General features: G+C 37.6%; 1 protein-coding gene across 1 annotated transcript in view; it reads right to left on the minus strand.

Moving 5' to 3' along the window:
* The window catches only part of LOC133532837 (transcription factor grauzone-like), a 31,236-nt gene that overhangs the window by 7,441 nt on the left and 3,822 nt on the right, over positions 1 to 19,973 (minus strand). The window contains exons 4-11 of the mRNA XM_061871690.1: positions 18,590 to 18,766; positions 14,819 to 15,015; positions 12,513 to 12,678; positions 11,087 to 11,205; positions 9,191 to 9,313; positions 7,191 to 7,324; positions 3,692 to 3,766; positions 2,516 to 2,639 (exon numbers count right to left, since the gene is read on the minus strand). Coding sequence (XP_061727674.1) covers positions 2,516 to 2,639; positions 3,692 to 3,766; positions 7,191 to 7,324; positions 9,191 to 9,313; positions 11,087 to 11,205; positions 12,513 to 12,678; positions 14,819 to 15,015; positions 18,590 to 18,766 — 1,115 coding nt within the window. The remainder of the gene's footprint in view (positions 1 to 2,515; positions 2,640 to 3,691; positions 3,767 to 7,190; positions 7,325 to 9,190; positions 9,314 to 11,086; positions 11,206 to 12,512; positions 12,679 to 14,818; positions 15,016 to 18,589; positions 18,767 to 19,973) is intronic.

The following is a 19,973-nucleotide window of genomic DNA, read 5'->3' on the forward strand; positions in this document are numbered from 1 at the left end:
GGATGCAGTTACCCTTCTCACTGAAACTGTCTCGACGCAGTTAGATGAGGGTCGGGCTTGTGTCGGAGTCTTTCTGGATTTAGCCAAAGCCTTCGACACGGTCTCGATCCCCATTCTACTGAGGAAACTGGAAGCATACGGGTTTCGAGGGACTACACTGAGGTGGTTTACAAGCTACTTGACGGAAAGAAGCCAGCGTGTCAAAGTCGGTGAGCATCTCAGTGACCTGAGACCAGTTCCCTTCGGCGTACCACAGGGCAGTATTCTAGGGCCTACTCTTTTTCTTTTATATATAAACGACATCTCACTTCTTCCTTTACAGAATGCTGAAATCTTGTGTTACGCCGATGACACTGCTATCATTTTCCGAGGGTCCTCCTGGGAGGACGTTTGTGAACAAGTCGAGAATGGTATGTCACAAGTGTCAATTTGGTTGAAGCAGAATCTTCTGACTTTAAACACAGCAAAAACCAAATTCCTATGTTTCCATAAGACTTCAGCTTCTGCACCAAAACTACAGCGAGATATTAAAGTCCATAATCGTAATTGTATTAATGCCCCGGTTCCAAATTGCACTTGTGACCACATGTCACGAACAAAAACAGTGAGGTACCTTGGAATTATGATAGACGAAAATTTAAACTTCAGAGAGCAAGTTTCCGCGGTTTCAGGTCGGGTCCGAAAGCTGATACATACAATAAAATTGCTGCGAGAATCAGCCGATTTTTCACTGTTGAAAGCTATATACTTAGCTCTTGGGCAGTCAATTATCAACTACTGCATTCTTGCCTGGGGAGGTTTAACCTCCTCTGTTATTCTAAAACTAGAAAGAGCTCAAAGAGCGGTGCTGAAGGTCGCTTTGAAGAAACCAATTAGGTATCCTACGAGCGATCTATACAATGACGCCCAGGTGCTCAGCGTTCGGAAGCTCTACTTAATAAGGGTGGCGTTGTACGTACATAGAAAAGTCCTTAGCTCATCCAATTACAACACATTACTTAAAAATCGTATTTTTAAACTTCCTGTTACAGCTGTTAAAACTACATTTGCACGCCATTTCTCAATCTTCCTATATCCCCGAATTTACAATCGACTTGTTAGGTTATATGAATTTAAAGAACACTCCATTTTCGAGGCAAAAAAAGTGTTATCAAAGAACTTAATGCATCTTTCATATGTAGACACAGAAAATGTAATCAAGATACCATATTAAATAAACTCAGTCACAATAACCACACACACACTCCACTCACGCACACATACTCTCTCTCTCTCACACACACACACATACACACACACTCATACACATGACACGTTTCGTGTTATTATATTATAAATCTTAATTTCCGAAGATTATTTTTTTTTGTTACTAATGGTAAAAATAATTTATGTTTGTTTAAACTTTTTGTTTCTCGATCTTTTCTTTTTTGACTCACTGTAAACTGTACCTCTGTAAATTCCATTCACCACTGTTTCTTTTTTAATTGTTTACTCTAAATAATTGTACATTATTATTTTCAATTGTAGTATTGTTTTCTCTTTTTTACTTGTCTACCGTATTATGTCCACCACAGGACAGGCTATGCCTAGTGTGGGGGCCAGCATAAATGTAATACTGTTATTATTCTATTCTGGAATAAACATTTGTATTTGTATTTGTATTAATAAATCAATTGAAATGACGATGAATGTAAATCACACATCACATTCATTCATTCATTTTATCTTTTTTTAAGGCGCGTATACATTAAGGCCATTTCAGACACATCCCAATTTAAGATCGGATTGTCTATGGTTTTAGATTTTTTTTAATGTAATGGCGATTTACATTTTGATCACAAAAAAAATCTAAATTCTAGTCATAACCTACATTTCTTGTGTCATAAAAGTTGTTCATAAAAGTAGAGTGTTTAACTCGGGTAAAAGTAATCATCTCACCCTCGAACTAGATATAAACACTCTCACTTCGTTCGAGCGCCAAAATATCTCGGGTGGTATGGTTCACTTCACTTTATCCACCCTTGGTTAACAATCTACTATTCTCTATTTTGAAAAACAGATGATACTCTTCAAACTGCTGGATCGATTTCTACCAAATAGCTAAGAACCACTGAACCTACACAAACACTCGTTTTCTCAACCTCAAACCTCAAACTTGCAATGAAATGTTGACATGACTTACTTCAAATTAGGTCCGGAAATACTACATATCAGGTGCGATGAGTGAAGAAGATATGCAAATGCCTGTAAAGCAACTTTCTTTTGTTTTTAAATATCACATTGTGACACGTCTTGGCATTCAACCATCAAATAGTAGTAGATTCTTAATTTGTTTTTAGCTGTACGAATAAAATAAAATTACTACATTTTTTTATTTAATTGCAAGTACTAAAAAAATCTAGGCGAGGAATAGGGTTGCTGGCCGCGTATCCTTAACAGACCTCGCTACGCTCGGCCGTCTATATCTACGTAGCCTGCAGCCCTTCGTTCCCCGGCCTCTAAATCATCATCATACCTTATGGACGGCCTTGATGTGTAAGTTCAGTCCGTACGCGCTGACGAAGCTGCGCGCGCACACGCCGCAGATGTGGGCAGATGGATGCGCGCGTCGGAGGTGGCCCATATACGTTGTGTGCTTGCTGCTCAACAATTTTAGAATTAAAAACGTGCGTGAATTAGTAAATTGTGTATTAACACATTACATGTACATGTGTACGGTCAGCTGCAGAGAAAAAGGGTGTCCCTTATTTTGCGATAAAATATTTAACAGCGCATACCCTCTAAAAATAATGATACTATCCCAAAACACCCCGAAAAAAGATATAGACATAGAAGTAAAATAAAATAAGGGGCATTGTGCTAAGGGCGTTTTAGACGCCCGCCTCTACTGTCCGACGTATTGGTATGATGGAAAGGGACAAACGATTATTAGCGGCGTCGTAACTTTAGTACACGTTTATGAATAAGGGGGTTAGTGTATAGTGTTGAATTAACAGTATCATTCAAGTTCAAAGGAAAATTCGTAACTGTAAGGTGTGTAAGTGTACTCACGTAACCAATATTTGTTTTATTGGTTTTTAGGGTTCCGTAGTCAACTAGGAACCCTTATAGTTTCGCCATGTCCGTCTGTCTGTCTGTATGTCCGAGGCTTTGCTCCGTGGTCGTTAGTGCTAGAAAGCTGAAATTTGGCATGGATATATAAATCAATAAAGCCGACAAAGTCGTACAATAAAATCTAAATTTTTTTTTAGGGAACCTCCCCTACACGTAAAGTGGGGGTGATCATTTTTTTTTGCGTCAATCCTACAGTGTGGGATACCGTTGTAAAGGTCTTTTAAAACCAATAGGGGTCTTCAACAAACATTTCTTGATAAAGAAATTTATCAACTTTTTTATTCGGAGATAATTGCTCCGAAAGAAAAAAGTGTCCCCCCCCCCCCCCCTCTAACTTTTGAACCAGTTTAGCTTATTGTGACGGAAGAGTACCTACGGAACCCTACTCTGAGCATGGCCCGACATGCTCTTGGCCGGTTTATTTCGCAAATGTATTAAAAACGTCGTTCAATGTACGTTTACAAGTGTCATTATTTACTTGTCTCGGACTCGTAAATAATGACATACTTTGCTCACTTGCATTGAAATGTACTGTTATCTTTGCCCTCCCCCCCAACTGCTTTTTATCTGTTCTCACCGGAAGGTGGCACCACAGTGCTGGCAGGTGTGCTCGACGCCCTCGTGCCAGCCGTGGTGTTTTAGCGCCTGCGCTCTGTAAACAAAAATTAATACACCGTGTTGTTTTGTTGTATGAAAAAATATGTAAATATGAAAAATTATAATAAAAAATGTATACATTTTGCAATACAGGTTGACTTTCTGTTGGACCATATTCTAAGGTATAAATAATAAATAAATAATTGGGAACAATCTTACCTATTTTTTTTATTTTTTTTTAATACTACGTCGGTGGCAAACAAGCATACGGCCTGCCTGATGGTAAGCAGTATCCGTAGCCTATGTACGCCTGCAACTCCAAAGGAGTTACATGCGCGTTGCCGACCCCAACCCCCTCCCACCCTCGTTGAGCTGTGGCAACCTTACTCACCGGCAGGAACACAACACTATGAGTAGGGTCTAGTGTTATTTGGCTGCCTCCACCTCCACCTAGCCCCCAAACTAAGCAAAGCTTGTACTATGGGTACTAGGCGACGATATTCATACGCATATAGATAAATACATACTTATATACATAGAAAACACCCATGACTCTGGAATAAATATCTGTGCTCATCACACAAATAAATGTCATTACTGGGATTCGAACCCGGGACCATCAGCTTCATAGGCAGGGTGACTACCCACTAGGCCAGACCGGGTATACTGAACGTTTACTATGGAGCCAACCCAAAATTCACGAAAAAAAAATTGCTGTTCCAAAAGTTTACATATGATTCGCCAAAATGTATGAGACAGCATAGTATGGTCAAACATGACAAAATCATTATGTATAGCTCACACTGAGCAACTTTACAGGACCGCCTACATGAGTAGCGGATCGTGTTTGACACCGTTACAGATATCGCATGAGTAGGAGTTGTCGGTTAAGGATCCTATTATGGAGTGTGGAATTAAAAGGAGTGAAATCTCTAATGGTAGAACTGTTGCTAAAGTGTCCAGCTGTCAGCTATAAATAATAGTTCCGAATCTCTCCAGAGGAGCGCTAGAGTAGCTAAGAACCTAGGCGTTATTGACGGAGTGAAGTGCGCTGTCTATGATTTGTTTTTTTTTTTTCAAGTTTTCTAGGTATTGTAGCGCCACCGATTTAAGGTTTTTTGATGACACTTTTTGGTACATGGAGATTTTATTCCTTACCTCCATATTTTATAGATCCTACAGTCACATCATATCTATATAAGAATTGTTCTTACTTGGTATAGCAATTGGCATCGCCTACATGAGTAGCAGATGCGTCAAATAAAATGGTACAGACATGGAAGGCTCGGAAACCGGTTAAATTTCCAAATCGTTATCATGTACTTGACGCAAAACCTTTTAATTTCGGTTTCGTTCGTATAATCTTTATTTTATTATTGAAAAATAAAAAATAAAAACTACATTAAAATATACCTACCTTAAACAAAACTACATAAAGCTAAAAAAGAAAAAGATTAAAAACTAAAACTACAACTAAAGTTATAAATAAAAAAATATCTCTATTTTTAAACCGGGTTTTAGGAGAACTATTCCATAAAGTTCTTGTCAGATTAACCGGTTTAGAACCTAGAATCATTTAGAATCATTTATTTATACACCGTGTTTTTATTGAATTCCGTTAACTTCGGAGTATCGGTTAGTACGTTTAAGGAAACTAAATGGCATAGTTAATTTTTTGTTTTTTTTTACTACTTTTTTTTTTCTAAAAAGTAACTAAATGTTGCATATAGCGTTGTTGTAACACGGGCATTACATTTAACTCAACCAAACAATTGAAAACTGTGACATATCAATGTCATTTCGAATAACGATCGTCCGAGATAGTACGTACGTTTAGTAGCAAATGTATGAACTCGCACTAAACACTAATCAATAAGTAAACAGGCCCTAAGGCAAATGTACACGCTCGTAAGGGCCTTATAAAATAAAAATTAATGATTGATTATCTCCGAAATGGAGTTAATTAGAATATCGGTGTCTTTGAGAAAGTTACTTAATTTAAGCTCAGGAATGCACCCTCGAAATTAAAGCAAATAAAAAAAAACACGGTGTATATTGTGCATTACAGGTAATGAATACAGATGTTATAAACAATTTTTGTTCTCTGTAACATGTCTTGCGACGTACAATCATTATACATAGCTGCCTAGCGCATGCAATATTATTAAAAATATTTTACATTTTCACTACTTACATTTTATAATATTCTATAAGTTTTAATTAATAGTAATAATAAATAATAGGTAGTTCTATAAGTCAATCATTAATTTGTCAAAGTATCCATCATAAATTCATCTATATTGTAATAACATTTATCTTTTAATAAGTTATTTAACCTTATCTTAAACGTTGACAGCTGTTCTTTTATAAGCAAATCCGGTAATTTGTTAAACAATTTAGGGGCCATTATGTAGATGGTATATGTATAAAAACTTGTTTTTGAAATACAATTTCCTGGAGGAAGAATTTTTAGCATATTTGTAGCCGGGCGAGGATGACGAGTATTTACATGTACAGTGAATCGGTCCATATATTGCTTTACAAATACACATGCTTCATAAATATACATCTAAAAACCGGTTTCTTCCTATGTCGGTGTCTTTGTTTACGCGGCACACCACGCCGACCGGCCGTCTCGTCGCTCGGCCAATAAACCGGTTTATTTAGGTTTCAATAAAGTTCTTTAAACGTTCGCGTTCTTATCAAGGTTCGGAGTAAAACCAAAATAAACCGGTATTTATCACTATTATTAAAACCGGTTCCGAGCTTTGCAAACTTGCTTCAAAATAACTCAACTTCCGTTCAATAGATGACGCTGATTATTTGAGAAATTCGACTTTGTATAGACAATGCTCAGGCTTCTTTTACGTCAATTATTCAATAGGTTTACTATAGGAATTGTACTTAGTTGCTATAAGTGAACAATTTTACAACTTCGTTTGGATACCGTTACAGATATCGCATGAGTAAGAGTTGTCGATTCAGGATCCTAGTCACATGAGCACTGGGCTATAACCGGGAAAATCGAAGTTCGTCAATTGCGGGCATTTTTCTCTGTCACTCTAATTACGTCTTAGTGGAGTAAAAGAGAAAGATCCCCGCAATTGGCGAATTTCGGTTTTCACGGTAGGCCCCCTGTACTCACTTTGTGTAGACATTGTCAGTCCTCTTGTTATATTCATCCATAGTTAATTGGTTATACTTTTGTGCATGTCTGCCCCGGAGTCGAAAACTCCTACTCATGCGATATCTGTAACGGTTTTATTTGTCCATGCACCATAGGAATTGTGCTAACTTCCTATAAGTGAAGATTTGGCATGGTCTGCATGAGTAGCGGGTCGTGTGGTTGTCTCTCGTGGAAACGCAGCCTTATACCCGTGTGAGTGTCTGACCTGGAGTCAAAAACTCCTACTCATGCGATATCTGTAACGGTATTATTCGTCCATGATTCAATGGTCTACTATAGGAACTGTACTAACTTGCTATAAGTGAAGAATTGGCACCGCCTGCATGAGTAACGGGTCGTGTGGTTGGAGTCGCGGTGCGTGCGGTACAGCTTCGGGGTTCGACACCGGATGTGGCATATTGTGCATTTGTAGGACCCGGCGGACGGCTGAGAAGAGGAAACATTTGGTAACTTACTTACCTAATTTTCGAAACTTTAAAAAATACGTTAGGTTTGAAAGTTACGAAAAGTAATTTATCCAATATTAAAACCATGTAAATATAAACATAGTATATATTTAAATAATATAATAACTAAAAAAACACATTTTACTTTAAATTCGAAGACGATAATATATATTATTATACTATATTATTTTGTCTTTTTCCTTCTTGTCTGTTACCTTTCGTGATTTTTCTCACTTGATGGTCTCATCGGAAGATCAGCGCTGGAAGCCACCAGCAACATGCTGAGATGAGGCCATTTCGTGGCACTTTATACTTCCTTTGTTTTTGTTATATCATGTAATTTAATGTGTCTTGTTTGTGTCTACGAATAAAAAAATATTCTATTCTATTCTATTCTATAAGTTTGTAACAATTAAATTTATTAAAACGAAATTGAAGTCGGAAATTGCTCGACATGTTTCGCTCCATACCGAGTAGCATCATCAGAAGCACGCGTTGGCGGACCGATCGTGACCCATTTAAATATATTTAATATGTCTGTGTGTCACGGAAATTTTGTTACGATAAATTTATTTTAGATATTTTCCTATAATTTTATTAGATTATCTTGAGATGTAACTACAAATTATGGGTTTTCAGAGTTTGCTGTAAGATATTTCTTTTTGCCATATATTATGATTCTAGGCCAACGGGAAGTACCTTAAAAATGTTGATCCCCATGCAAATATAAGAACGGCTGTCTTTAGTTTGCGCTTTCTAAAAAAATAATTATACTTTCAACACATTGCAGAATATTTCATACTTATTCCAATTTATAATAATTGTATTAATTGTAACCCCGACGCAAAAAGAGATAACAAATATATACACCGTGTTTTTATTGAATTCCGTTAACTTCGGGGTATCGGTAAGTACATTTAAGCTAGCGAAATGGCATAGATAATTAAAAAAAAATATATTATAATTTTTATTTATTATTATTTTTATAAAAAGTAATTAAATGTTGCATATAGCGTTGTTGTAACACGGGCATTACAATTAAATCAACCAAACAATTGAAAACTGTGACATATCAATGTCATTTCGAACATCGACCTTTCGAGATAGTACTTACGTTTAGTAGCAAATGTACACACTCGTACTAAACACTAATCAATATGTTAACAAGCCTTAAGGCTAGTGTACACGCTCGTAAGGGCCTTATAAGATAAATAATAATTATTGATTATCTCCGAAATGGAGTTAATTAGGATACCGGTGTCTTTGAGAACGTTACTTAATTTAAGCTCAGAGATGTACCCTTGAAATTAACGAAAATAAAAAAAACACGGTGTATTATAATGAAGTTAACCTTGATTTCTTTTCCGAAATCGTAAAAAAAAAAAATTCTTAAACTTCATGTTTTGCTTGTGAGCATCCATCCAGTTCTGTTCCTTGGTCTTGAGACACAGCTCTTATACCATCGCCCACACTGTTAACTGTCCATCGGTGGACCTTATTACAAAAGGCATAAGGTCCATCGATGGACAGTTAATCGTGTTACTTGCCCCCCAACATTAAAAGAACTAGAGTAACCGGAACTCTATTTTCAACTCCTACGCTTACTCTGGTTATAATATTAGCGGAAAATCTTTGAGCATTAGACTTTTTGTTTGCCGCGATATCTGTTGTCGAGTAGCAGTACTGAGAGTTCCGCTACTTGACGCTAGATGTAGACTACGAAAATAATAGTATTTTTGTAACAAAACCGTTGTATGGAGTGAGCACTCTTGGTTTTCTTAATTCTCTTTGCCTCCAAGTAGCCCGCGGCCACTTTCCTCTCGTACCTGTATACAAGTGGTCAAACCTCATGTTTCTGCTTGTGAGCGTCCATCCACTTCTGTTCCTTGAAGCTCTTCAGACACAGCTCGCATTTGAACTTGCCCTCCAAGTAACCCTCGCCCATTTTCCTCTTTAGGAACTCTTGTACCTGTATAGAGAAGCGTAAAATACTGGGTGTCTCTCACGGATGCCTTTATTAGACATAATGATTGGATAACGTAATGTAATGATAGTCAGATTATCATTATATAGTCATAACACCAATACCGTTAACTTTTCAGGATTTTCGTTAGTTTATCCTATAGATAGGTTAGGTTAGGTTTAGATAGATAGATAGATAGATAATCCGTTTATTTGTTTGCCACAATACACACAGGAAATACAATTAATAAAATGACAAAAAAAAACAGATAATACAAAATTATATGAGAGAAATACACATTTATACAAAATAGTAGTAGAAAGAGAAAAAAAAAAAAATAACACATTTAAATAATACTGTTCCATACATTTTAGTTTAGAATCATTTATTTATGTATTGTGCATTACAGGTAATGAATACAGATGTTATTGTTTCATGATAATCCTGAAAAGTAACGCGTTTCTGAGAAAAACCAAATTATGACTAACGAAAATGCGGACAAACAATTTTGGCCGATCAGGTGTCGATGTTATCTATGGAAAGCCAATAAATTTTTCGCAATTTCAGGGTAGGTCTAACTGCTGGATCGATTTTTTCAAACATAGCTAAGAACCACCGCAAGGAAACACAATTTCGCGTAAAAAAACCGCATCGATATCGGTCCATACGTAGGAGCTACGATGCAACAAAGAGACAGACAAACATTTGCGTCAAACATATGACACTCCTCTTCTTTGCTTCGGGGGTTAATATAACGCGATGTGTATAGGCCGTAAAGATGAGAAGAGATAGAAATAGTACAAGGTGCAACGAAGGGGGGGGGGGGGGGGTAATTAAAGATCCGAGTTTGCAATATTCTTACCCCCGGTGTTACACACAATGTTTTTCATCACACTTGCGAAGAAAAAACAACTTTAAGCAAAATAATTCTTAAATACGGTGACATATCCAACATTCGTCCGCCATTTTGTAATTTCTTGATAGGCTAGGCATCGAAGGCACAAGCACAGACCTAGGGAGTTATAGTTTTTTTTTCATAATCCATAACTCCCCCTGGAACAATATATACCTTTGTCCTTCAGTATACCAAAAATCAGCTGAAACTATACTTTCTATCTCTACCTTAAGTTGCCATTTTATATATTGTATGTGTAAGCATAAATATATATATTGTATTATATTATATTGTGTATTTATTAGTGTATTAGGTAATGTTTTAACACTTATATAAGTAGTATGTGTGTTTGTGTTTAATAGTCTCCATATTTAGCTCCTTGCACAACCTGTTGACTTTTGTATGAGTTCTAAATTACCTGCTACCTAAAGGTTGTCTGGAAGAGATCCCTTTTTAGCGATAAGACCGCCTGTTGTTCTATTTTCCTTAAAAATTTATTTGTAGTTTTACATGTATGTAAAATGAATAATTTTTGGTGCAATAATAGTACATTACGATACAAGTGCGAAAAATAGGAAATTCGAAACGAGTGGCGATAAATTAAAACACGACCGAAGGGAGTGTTTTAAATCGACACGAGTTGCGAATTACCTATTCGCACATGTATCGTACAACGTTTTACAGTACATATGGCCCTTTAAATGTTCGACACAGTAACGTAATATGCTACTTCTCGGACTAGTGCTATAAAGTAGCCCCATATGTACTGTAAAGAATATTTACATACTTATACTTACTTACACCTGCATGAAATAAGATCTTTTTCGAGCAAGTGTGATGAAAATTAAATTAAGTAAACATTGACAAATTGGCTTCCATCTAACCTGCTCCTCTTCCGTGAGGAACTGCGTGATGGTGAAGTGTTCCTCCAGCTCCTGGTTGGACTGGTTCCGTCTCGCACGTTTTTGAAGCTGTTGACTTTTCTTTGACATTCGACTGTCCTCTGAAAACAAAGCTTATTGACCATTTTTGTTTTCATAATGGAATAATAGTGTACTATAGAGGCCGGGAAACGTAGGGTTGCAGGCCAAGTAGATATATAGGGCTGAGCGTAGCGAAGCTGGATAGAGATACGCGGCCGGCAACCCCGTTTCTCGCCGAGATTTGTATAGTGCTTTTCTCAAATTTGCAATTAAAACAAAAAATGTAGTTATTTTGTTTTGTGGCGACCTACTCGGCTCGCCACTCTACCAGCGGTGTACAACCTTACGCGCGTAAGTCCGCGCGCCTGCGCGATGCGCCACCGCCGTTGCTTAGCAACGAATATGCACAACAAATCCCCGTACCAAGCTAACTGAAGCTAGTTGATGGTTGGATGCCAAGAAGGTTGCTTTACAGTCCTAGGTGTGTAAGGCAGTATGAAATTCCTTTACATATCATCTTCACTCATGCCACCTGATATGTAGTATTTCCGGACCTAATTTGACGTAAGTCATGTCAACATTTCATAGCAAGTTTGAGAAAAATTATAATCAGGCATGGGAACAAAAAAAGGTAGGTAAGGACTGCCTGAGAATCAGGTCCCACTACCAATTAGTAGTAGTAGTGGTAAAACACTTTATTGTACAAAAAGAAATACACGGTGCTCACGAGGAACCCGAAAGATTTTAACCACGTACTTCTGAGGCCAAAAGAAGGAAAAAATGTTATATGAGTTTCAGGAAATTTCGCCAAAAAAATTTTTTTTTAATTTTGAACGTATTTGTACATATAAAGTTAAAATTATGGTAAAACTGGCACTGAAAATTTTTTTTTACGATTTTTTTTTTGTAAAAACTATAGTTCTTGCAAAGGTTACTTGTCACTTTTTGACATCTATCAATAAGGATTTAGACTACGCCCCATAATGGCATCATCGCGATCAAAAAGGCGTTTTGCACTAAGTTACGATGTTTTTTTTTTACATTGGTATAAACTCTGAAACTAGGCGAAATCCATAACAGTTTATATGACATTTTAGTCTCTAAATGTGATCTGTAATACACTGTCAAAATCTTTCGGTTTCCTCATGTAGCACCGTGTATAAACAGATTTCAGATGATTTATTGATAAATGTACATCTCATTTTCATGTCAAACAAAAATACAATATATTAAAAATTAAATTATTAAGCTAAGTATACATCACAGGAAAGAACACACATCATTTGTACAAAGGCGAACTTATCCCTTTCAGGGATCTCTTCCAGTTAACTTTTGAGCAACCAACCAATGACCAAATAGGCTAAGAGGCCTTCAAAATGACACGCACCTCTCTCTTTCCCGCGCTTCTTTCTCTTTTCCTCCTTTCCTGAATTTTCAACTCGTTCCATTTCTGCCTTAATTTCTAGCAGCGTCAGATTGTCTGGGTCCAGGTCTGGTTCCAGTTTCATTTCTAACTTTTTAGTTTCAATTTGGTCTTCCGAGATGTCGTTGATCTGAAATTGTACCGACTACTAAGTTATTAGTATTAAAACAATAAGCAGTTCAAAAAGTGGGACAAGTGAAACTTAATATAACATGTTGACGACCGGTTTGGCCTAGTGGGTAGTGACCCTGCCTACGAAGCTGATGGTCCCGGGTTCAAATCCTGGTAAGGGCATTTATTCGTGTGATGAGCATGGATATTTGTTCCTGAGTCATGGGTGTTTTCTATGTATTTAAGTATTTATAAATATTTATATATTATATATATCGTTGTCTAAGTACCCTCAACACAAGCCTTATTGAGCTTACTGTGGGACTTAGTCAATTTGTGTAATAATGTCCTATGATATTTATTTATTTATTATTTATTTATTTATTCGTCAGATAAGTGGCAAGTAGCTTTCTTTTTTTACTTCTACGTCGGTGGCAAACAAGCATACGGCCAGCCGGAATGTAAGCAGTCTCCGTAGCCTATGTACGCCTGCAACTCCAGAAGAGTTACATGCGTGTTGCCGACCCCCCCGTTGAGCTCTGGCAAACTTACTCACCGGCAGGAACACAACACTATGAGTAGGGTCTAGTGTTATTTGGCTGCGGTTTTTGTACATTGTGAAACAGACCCTAAGTCCCACAGTAAGCTTAGTAATAATAAGGTTTGTGTTGTAGGTACTTAGACAACAGTATAGATATCTTATACCTTTAAACGAGCAATTCTTGTATATATATATATACAAGAATTACCTTATATACCAGCATATATATATATATATATATATATATATATATATATATATATATATATATATTTCTGTGATCTCGGAAACCGCTCTAACGATTTCGCTAAAATTTGGTATATGGGGGTTTTTGGGGGTAAACAATCTATCTAGATTAGTCTTATGTTTGGGAAAAGGCGTGTTTTCGAGATTTCATGCGTTTTTCTTTCGACGCAGAATATGGTCGCTAACTTCGTGTCGCCGGCCACTGTCCGTCTGGTCCTGCGGGTTATAACGCGGACTGCTAAACAAGTGTTACGGATTCGAATCTCGCCCGGTGACTAACTTTTGTTTTTTTTTTATATGTCCAAGTTTATTTATTATTATTTATATAAGGGCGGTACCAGACTAGCGTTTTTTTCTGCACGTGTACAGTCGTTTCGGCGTTACGCATCTACACGCGCTTCCAAAAACCAGCTTATAGGCGCGCGCGTATAAAATGCTAGTCTGTAAACGCCCTAAGTCAATGTGTAATTTTAAATAGGTAAGTTTTTGGTAAAAATTTCATTTTCACCGAGATAATTCTAAAAACCCCGAACGCAAAAAGGTTGCGTTGCTTTATCACAGAGTTCCTATGGCCACTTCCTGTCTCCATCATCAGATCAGCTCGATGGTACCATAATATTGCATTGTCACCCGACTTACATTTGTATGCAAATTTTCAGCTTCGTCGGAAACCGAGAAGTGGGTCAAATTTAACTTGCAAGATTTGTCCAGTCCATACATAGGTACATTGCAAGTTAAAATAAAAGCTTGTAATATTGAACGCTTTATGTCATAAATACGAAGATCACTCAAACGCCAAGGTCCCGGGCGCAAGCGAGCTAATGTAAACCTTATTCGAAAGTGTGAAGGTTACTTTGACAGCATCTGCCATAACACCTATAGTTGTCCTTGGCGCTGTGGGCACGACTAGTAACGACGACTTTAGGTGTTCTTGGCGTTCAAAAGGTTAAGCTGCTGACAGTTTAACCTTTCTAATTCTAGATATTCAATTCAATTCAATGCATTTATTTCAAGTAACCAGGACATAAAAATGTAGATACATACATATATATTATATATATATATATATATATATATATATATAAATAAATATTATAGGACATTATTACACAAATTGACTAAGTCCCACAGTAAGCTCAATAAGGCTTGTGTTGAGGGTACTTAGACAACGATATATATAATATATAAATACTTAAATACATAGAAAACACCCATGACTCGGGAACAAATATCCATGCTCATCACACGAATAAATGCCATTACCAGGATTTGAAACCGGGACCATCAGCTTAATAGGCAGGGTCACTACCCACTAGGCCAAACCGGTTGTCAAATATATAGATTCTACATATGATCACAGAGCATTGAATACCATATCATCTTCCATTTTGACATCGATCTCCTCTTCATTCCCAATCAAGTCCGGTTTACACAAACTAGCAGCCACATTTAGTTCCTCCGGCAAGGTCACCGGGTCTTCAACCGGTTCCACTATCATCGGTGCTTCTAACTCTGGTGGTTCTGTGAGTTCCACTGCCATTGGTGGTTCTTCAAAAACTACTGGTTCTTCTGTAAAAAAATCTTTATTTCAGAACATTCAAAATTTCATGTAAACATTGTTAGGACAGTCGCCATCAGATATATCGGAGCGGCCAAGGTACTCACAAATATCTGAAAACGCCTCTATTGTCAAGGCGTTAGTGTGTGTTCAGATCTTTTTGAGCACCTTGCCTGCTCCGATATATCTGATGGCGACTGTACACTACATTATGGCTACATGTTAGTATAGTAAGCTGCAGATAAAGTGTCCCCCACCAGTGGGGTGACACTCGACCTTTCTGGCGTTCTCGGCTCAGAATTGCTCCGAGCAATTATTAGGGTCGGCACAACTTGACGTCCTTTTGCGAGCACAACCACAGATAAGGTAATTACTAGAATTTCGACAACCCTAAATAGCCGAAAGGGAGTGCCATACATTAGAAAGGGACAGCATGATTCGTCCCTGAATCGCTGTCAAACTTCGGTTTTGTAGGAAGTGTCGTTTCTGTACGGTAGTACTATTATTTATTCTGTACCCTACTGCATAGAAGTCTGTATGCAAAGGTGCTAAGCGAATATTATTGCTCACTGCAAATGGTAGTAATCATGGCTGGGAAACCGGTTTTTTCCAAACCGTTATCATATATTTGACGCAAAACGTTTTAATTTCGGTTTCGCATGAAAAACCGTTATTTTGAAACCGGTTTTTACGAGAGCAGTTCTTGTCAAATTAACCGGTTCAGAACGATAAAAACAGGTTTCTTGCCATGTCGGTGTCTATGTTTACGTGGCTACCAGCCGGCCGTTTCGTTGCTCTTTGAATAAGCCGGTTTTTTTTAGGTTACAATAAAGTTCTTATTACGTTCGCGTTCTTAAAGTTCGGAGGAAAACTGAAATAAACCGGTATTTACCGGTATCTTATAAGCCGGTTCCGAGTAGTACTACGTCAGCGTGGAATGACGATGATTATTAATTTCCGCTACCGAAAGGTTGCCTGGAAAAGCTCGCTTTTAGCGATAAGTCCGCCTGTTATTTTGCCTTTTAATTTTCTGTATTCTTTGTATTGTTTTCTGTATTGAGGTGTACAATTCAGAGTATTTGTATAGTATTGTATTACTTATTGACAAGAACTATTCTACTCGTATGTACTTCCCTGGACTTCACTATCTCCATAACGAATTTCATCTAAATCGGTTCAGCGGTTTAAGCATGACGAGGTAACAGACAGATATGTTTACTTTGGCATTTATAATAAGTAGGGATTATAATTATTTTTTATCACACTTGCCTGAAACGGTGTTATTGTATGCCAGCATACTGAGATAGAATGAGCTATATTATGCTCACGGGCGTAATAGTTTTTTTTATTTTTTTTTATTAGGCCCATGGGCTTATTGGGCATAATGTTTTTATCAAGTAGGTATAAATGAGTTTTACTTTTAAAATACTGACGTTTATAATAGCTAGTACATTACGATACAAGTGCGAAAAATAGGAAATTCGAAACGAGTGGCGATAAATTAAAACACGACCGAAGGGAGTGTTTTAAATCGACACGAGTTGCGAATTACCTATTCGCACATGTATCGTACAATGTTTTACAGTACATATGGCCCTTTAAATGTTCGACACAGTAACATAATATGCTACTTCTCGCACTAGTGCTATAAAGTAGCCCCATATGTACTGTAAAATAATTTAATTTGATTAATTTAATAGCGGTTAAAATATTTTTACACAATTTTCAATCGTGCCTGAATGCCGGATAGGTGTGTGCCAATCCGAATTTATTTCACCAAATCCGGATTTTCGGATAATTTTCACGCAGAAATCCGAACTTCGGATAAAATCCGGATTTAGGGAATTTTTTCTTGGTACTACGAATAAATTGAAATAAAACGACTTTTTAATAAGAAATCAGTCTTTTTAATTACTGTGATAGTCTTATGATCATTAACAAGTTATATTCATTACACAGTTACATTATATTAATAACAAAATCATATTGGAAACACAAAAATTTCTTCTTTAATCATTTTAATTAAGAATCCTACATCCTCGAACACTGAGATCAAAATTTATTGAGGGTTTTATCACATCTCCGCTGCGGAACCTATATCGCAGTACCCCGTTACATATTTCGCTGCGAAACATGACAGCATCGAGAGCTAATCAAGAAGAAAAAAGAACAACAAGAACCGCACGGTACGCGGTGTCGTTTTAGTGGCAGTGGTAGAGATGTGTTCAAGTCCTAATCCCAAGAAGATAATACTGAAGCTAGGAAGTAGGATCACGCTTCTCTACAAAGTAAAATCTTAAGAACATTAGAGCATCAAGTGTAGAGTCATTCAGGCGCGTTCTTAAGCGGTTACACAGCATCCCAGCTGCGGTAAACGCCCTCTCTGGCTCTACACTTGTTGGAGGGATAGCTGATAAGTTTTTGTAGACTGATGATAACATGGGACCCATCTTTCCTCCGTTTTCATACACAGCCATCTCTATATGCACCAAAGTTGCTAAATCAGGCGCTTCTGGTGTGTCTTCTGCTGTACTTGATGTTTCCCTTTGGGTGAGAAGAGAGTTGCCTGTTTACCTTTCTTTATCTGTCATAACATGACCTGGCATGTGCTGTACTTGTTCGCCATCAGATGTCATCGAACTCGTTGAAGGGATAGGGATGCTTTGAATAGAGGATGGTGAGGTCAACGAGGAGGCAGTCGCAGCAACGTTGCAAATTGTGTCCTTGATTTGCCCGAACGTTGGTGTCTTAAATAGTTCGTCATTGGACTGTAAAACGAACTGTTGATAATTATGGAAGCAATGTCCCAGTCACATTCTCTAGACGCCTCTCCGAAATGCATCGTTTTAAAGCTGTCGTTAGTTTATTTGAAAACGAATCTTCGTAGCTTTCCAAAGTGTTTATGATTAACTTTAAACTAGCGTCTGCCGTCAATAAAGTCGCATCTTTTCGGCACGGTCGGTGGGTCGCGCGACTCCGGTGCGGCGGCCGCGGCGCGGAGCAGAGGGGGTAAGGCCCCAGGACAGTGAGCGAGCGCTCGGGCAGCAGTACTGCCACACGGCCCGACAACTCGCTTGACGCGTATTCTCAGTAATCAGAACATTTTAATGGTGCAAAATACAATTGTATAATAGTTTGTCAAAAATCCAAAAATTCGGATTGCGGTTTAAAAATCCGGATTTTTAAACGGATTGAAAAATTCGCGGATAATCCGGATTTTCGAAGTTCGAATAATCCGGATTGCAATCCCTATGTGTGCCTTCGATGCCTAACCTGTCAAATTTTTTTTTTCCATAAATGGCTTTTACTCCTCGCTAATTTAGCAAGGTGGATTCTGCCAATGTCGAGGTGTTACAATATGGCCGACGAATGTTTAAAATGTCACCGTATTTAACAATTATTTTGCTTAAATTTTAGTTTTTTCCTCAAAGTGTGATGAAAAACATTGTGTGTGCCACGGGCTTTACAAGAATTACAGACTCGTGTTAATTAAAATTAAAATTAACACTTGTTCGAAAATTCTCATAAATAATATAACATATAACAATAAATATGTAAAATTCAAAATAAATAGTGGTACAAAACCTGGAGTGTCCAAGATTTGCGCTTTAGTAATGCTTGCTGGAGTATAAGTAACATTAGCTTCAGGCCGGGGTTTGAATTGTTCTTCTTCGAGATCGGAGGAGTCGTAGAAACGCTCGTAGACATCGTATATTGGCTCTGGGACCACTGCTGGTATTTCAGCTGCTGTTTCCTTTGGCACTGTGGAGTTCAAAACTAATTGAAACATTTTTTAAATAGTTTGACTTGTTAACCTAAGCGTACAGAAATAAGAAGTAATAGAGTGCTCACTCCATACATCAGATTTGGTAAATGCTTATTATTTTCGCAGTCGACATCTAGCATCGAGTCTAATGCTCACCGATTTTCCGCTAATATTATAACCAGAGTAACCGGAACTCTATTTTCAACTCCTACGCTTACTCTGGTTATAATATTAGCGGAAAATCGTTGAGCATTAGCCTTTTTGTTTGCCGCAATATCTATTGTCGAGTAGCTGTACTGAGAGTTCCGCTACTCGATGCGAAAATAATAAGCATTTGGTACCAAAACTGATGTATGGAGTGATCACTCTATTACTTTGACGACCGGTCTGGCCTAGTTGGTAGTGACCCTGCCTACGAAGCCGATGGTCCCGGGTTCAAATCCTGGTAAGGGCATTTATTCGTGTGATGAGCATAGATATTTGTTCCTGAGTCATGGGTGTTTTCTATGTATTTAAGTATTTATAAATATTTATGTATTATATATATCGTTGTCTAAGTACCCTCAACACAAGCCTTATTGAGCTTACTGTGGGACTTAGTCAATTTGTGTAATAATGTCTTATAATATTTATTTATTTATTACTTCTTATTTCTGTATGACCCAAGGGTCCCCAGCAAGCTCCGTTCTTCATACAAATGCAGTTACACTCCGATTTTAAACCGACCAGCTAGATTGCTTTGAAACTTTATACTTACAATAGGATAAGGTATATCTAGACCTGTAATTATTTTATAATTACAATTAATCTAAATACAGACTACAAAAATAAAACTACACTAAACTAAACTAAATCTAAAAAAGGTCCCTGCGGCAAGGTCCCGATGATGCTGGCTGCGTTACCCCGCTGAACTGCCAGACTGATGCGTTGAGCGAGGTAACTGCCAGCTCTCCGGTCCCCAGTTGCGTCCCTGAGTCTCTTTGAAAGGCCTCTAAAGAGACTCAGAGCGCCAGGACCCCACGGACCCAGGGTCTCGACGTCGAACGGAACAAAACTGTATTCGGCACCGAGACCGCGGTATTTAGTTTATATAATTTAAGATACCATCGTTTAAAAAATTCAGTGAATTTAAGTTTTTCACACAAAATATATTTCTGTTCTATTTCGCTTGAATTATAAACTGGAGTTATATTAACTAATTAC

Source organism: Cydia pomonella, chromosome 27 (assembly GCF_033807575.1).
Source record: "Cydia pomonella isolate Wapato2018A chromosome 27, ilCydPomo1, whole genome shotgun sequence".
In the NCBI taxonomy this organism is placed as follows: Eukaryota; Metazoa; Arthropoda; class Insecta; order Lepidoptera; family Tortricidae; genus Cydia; species Cydia pomonella.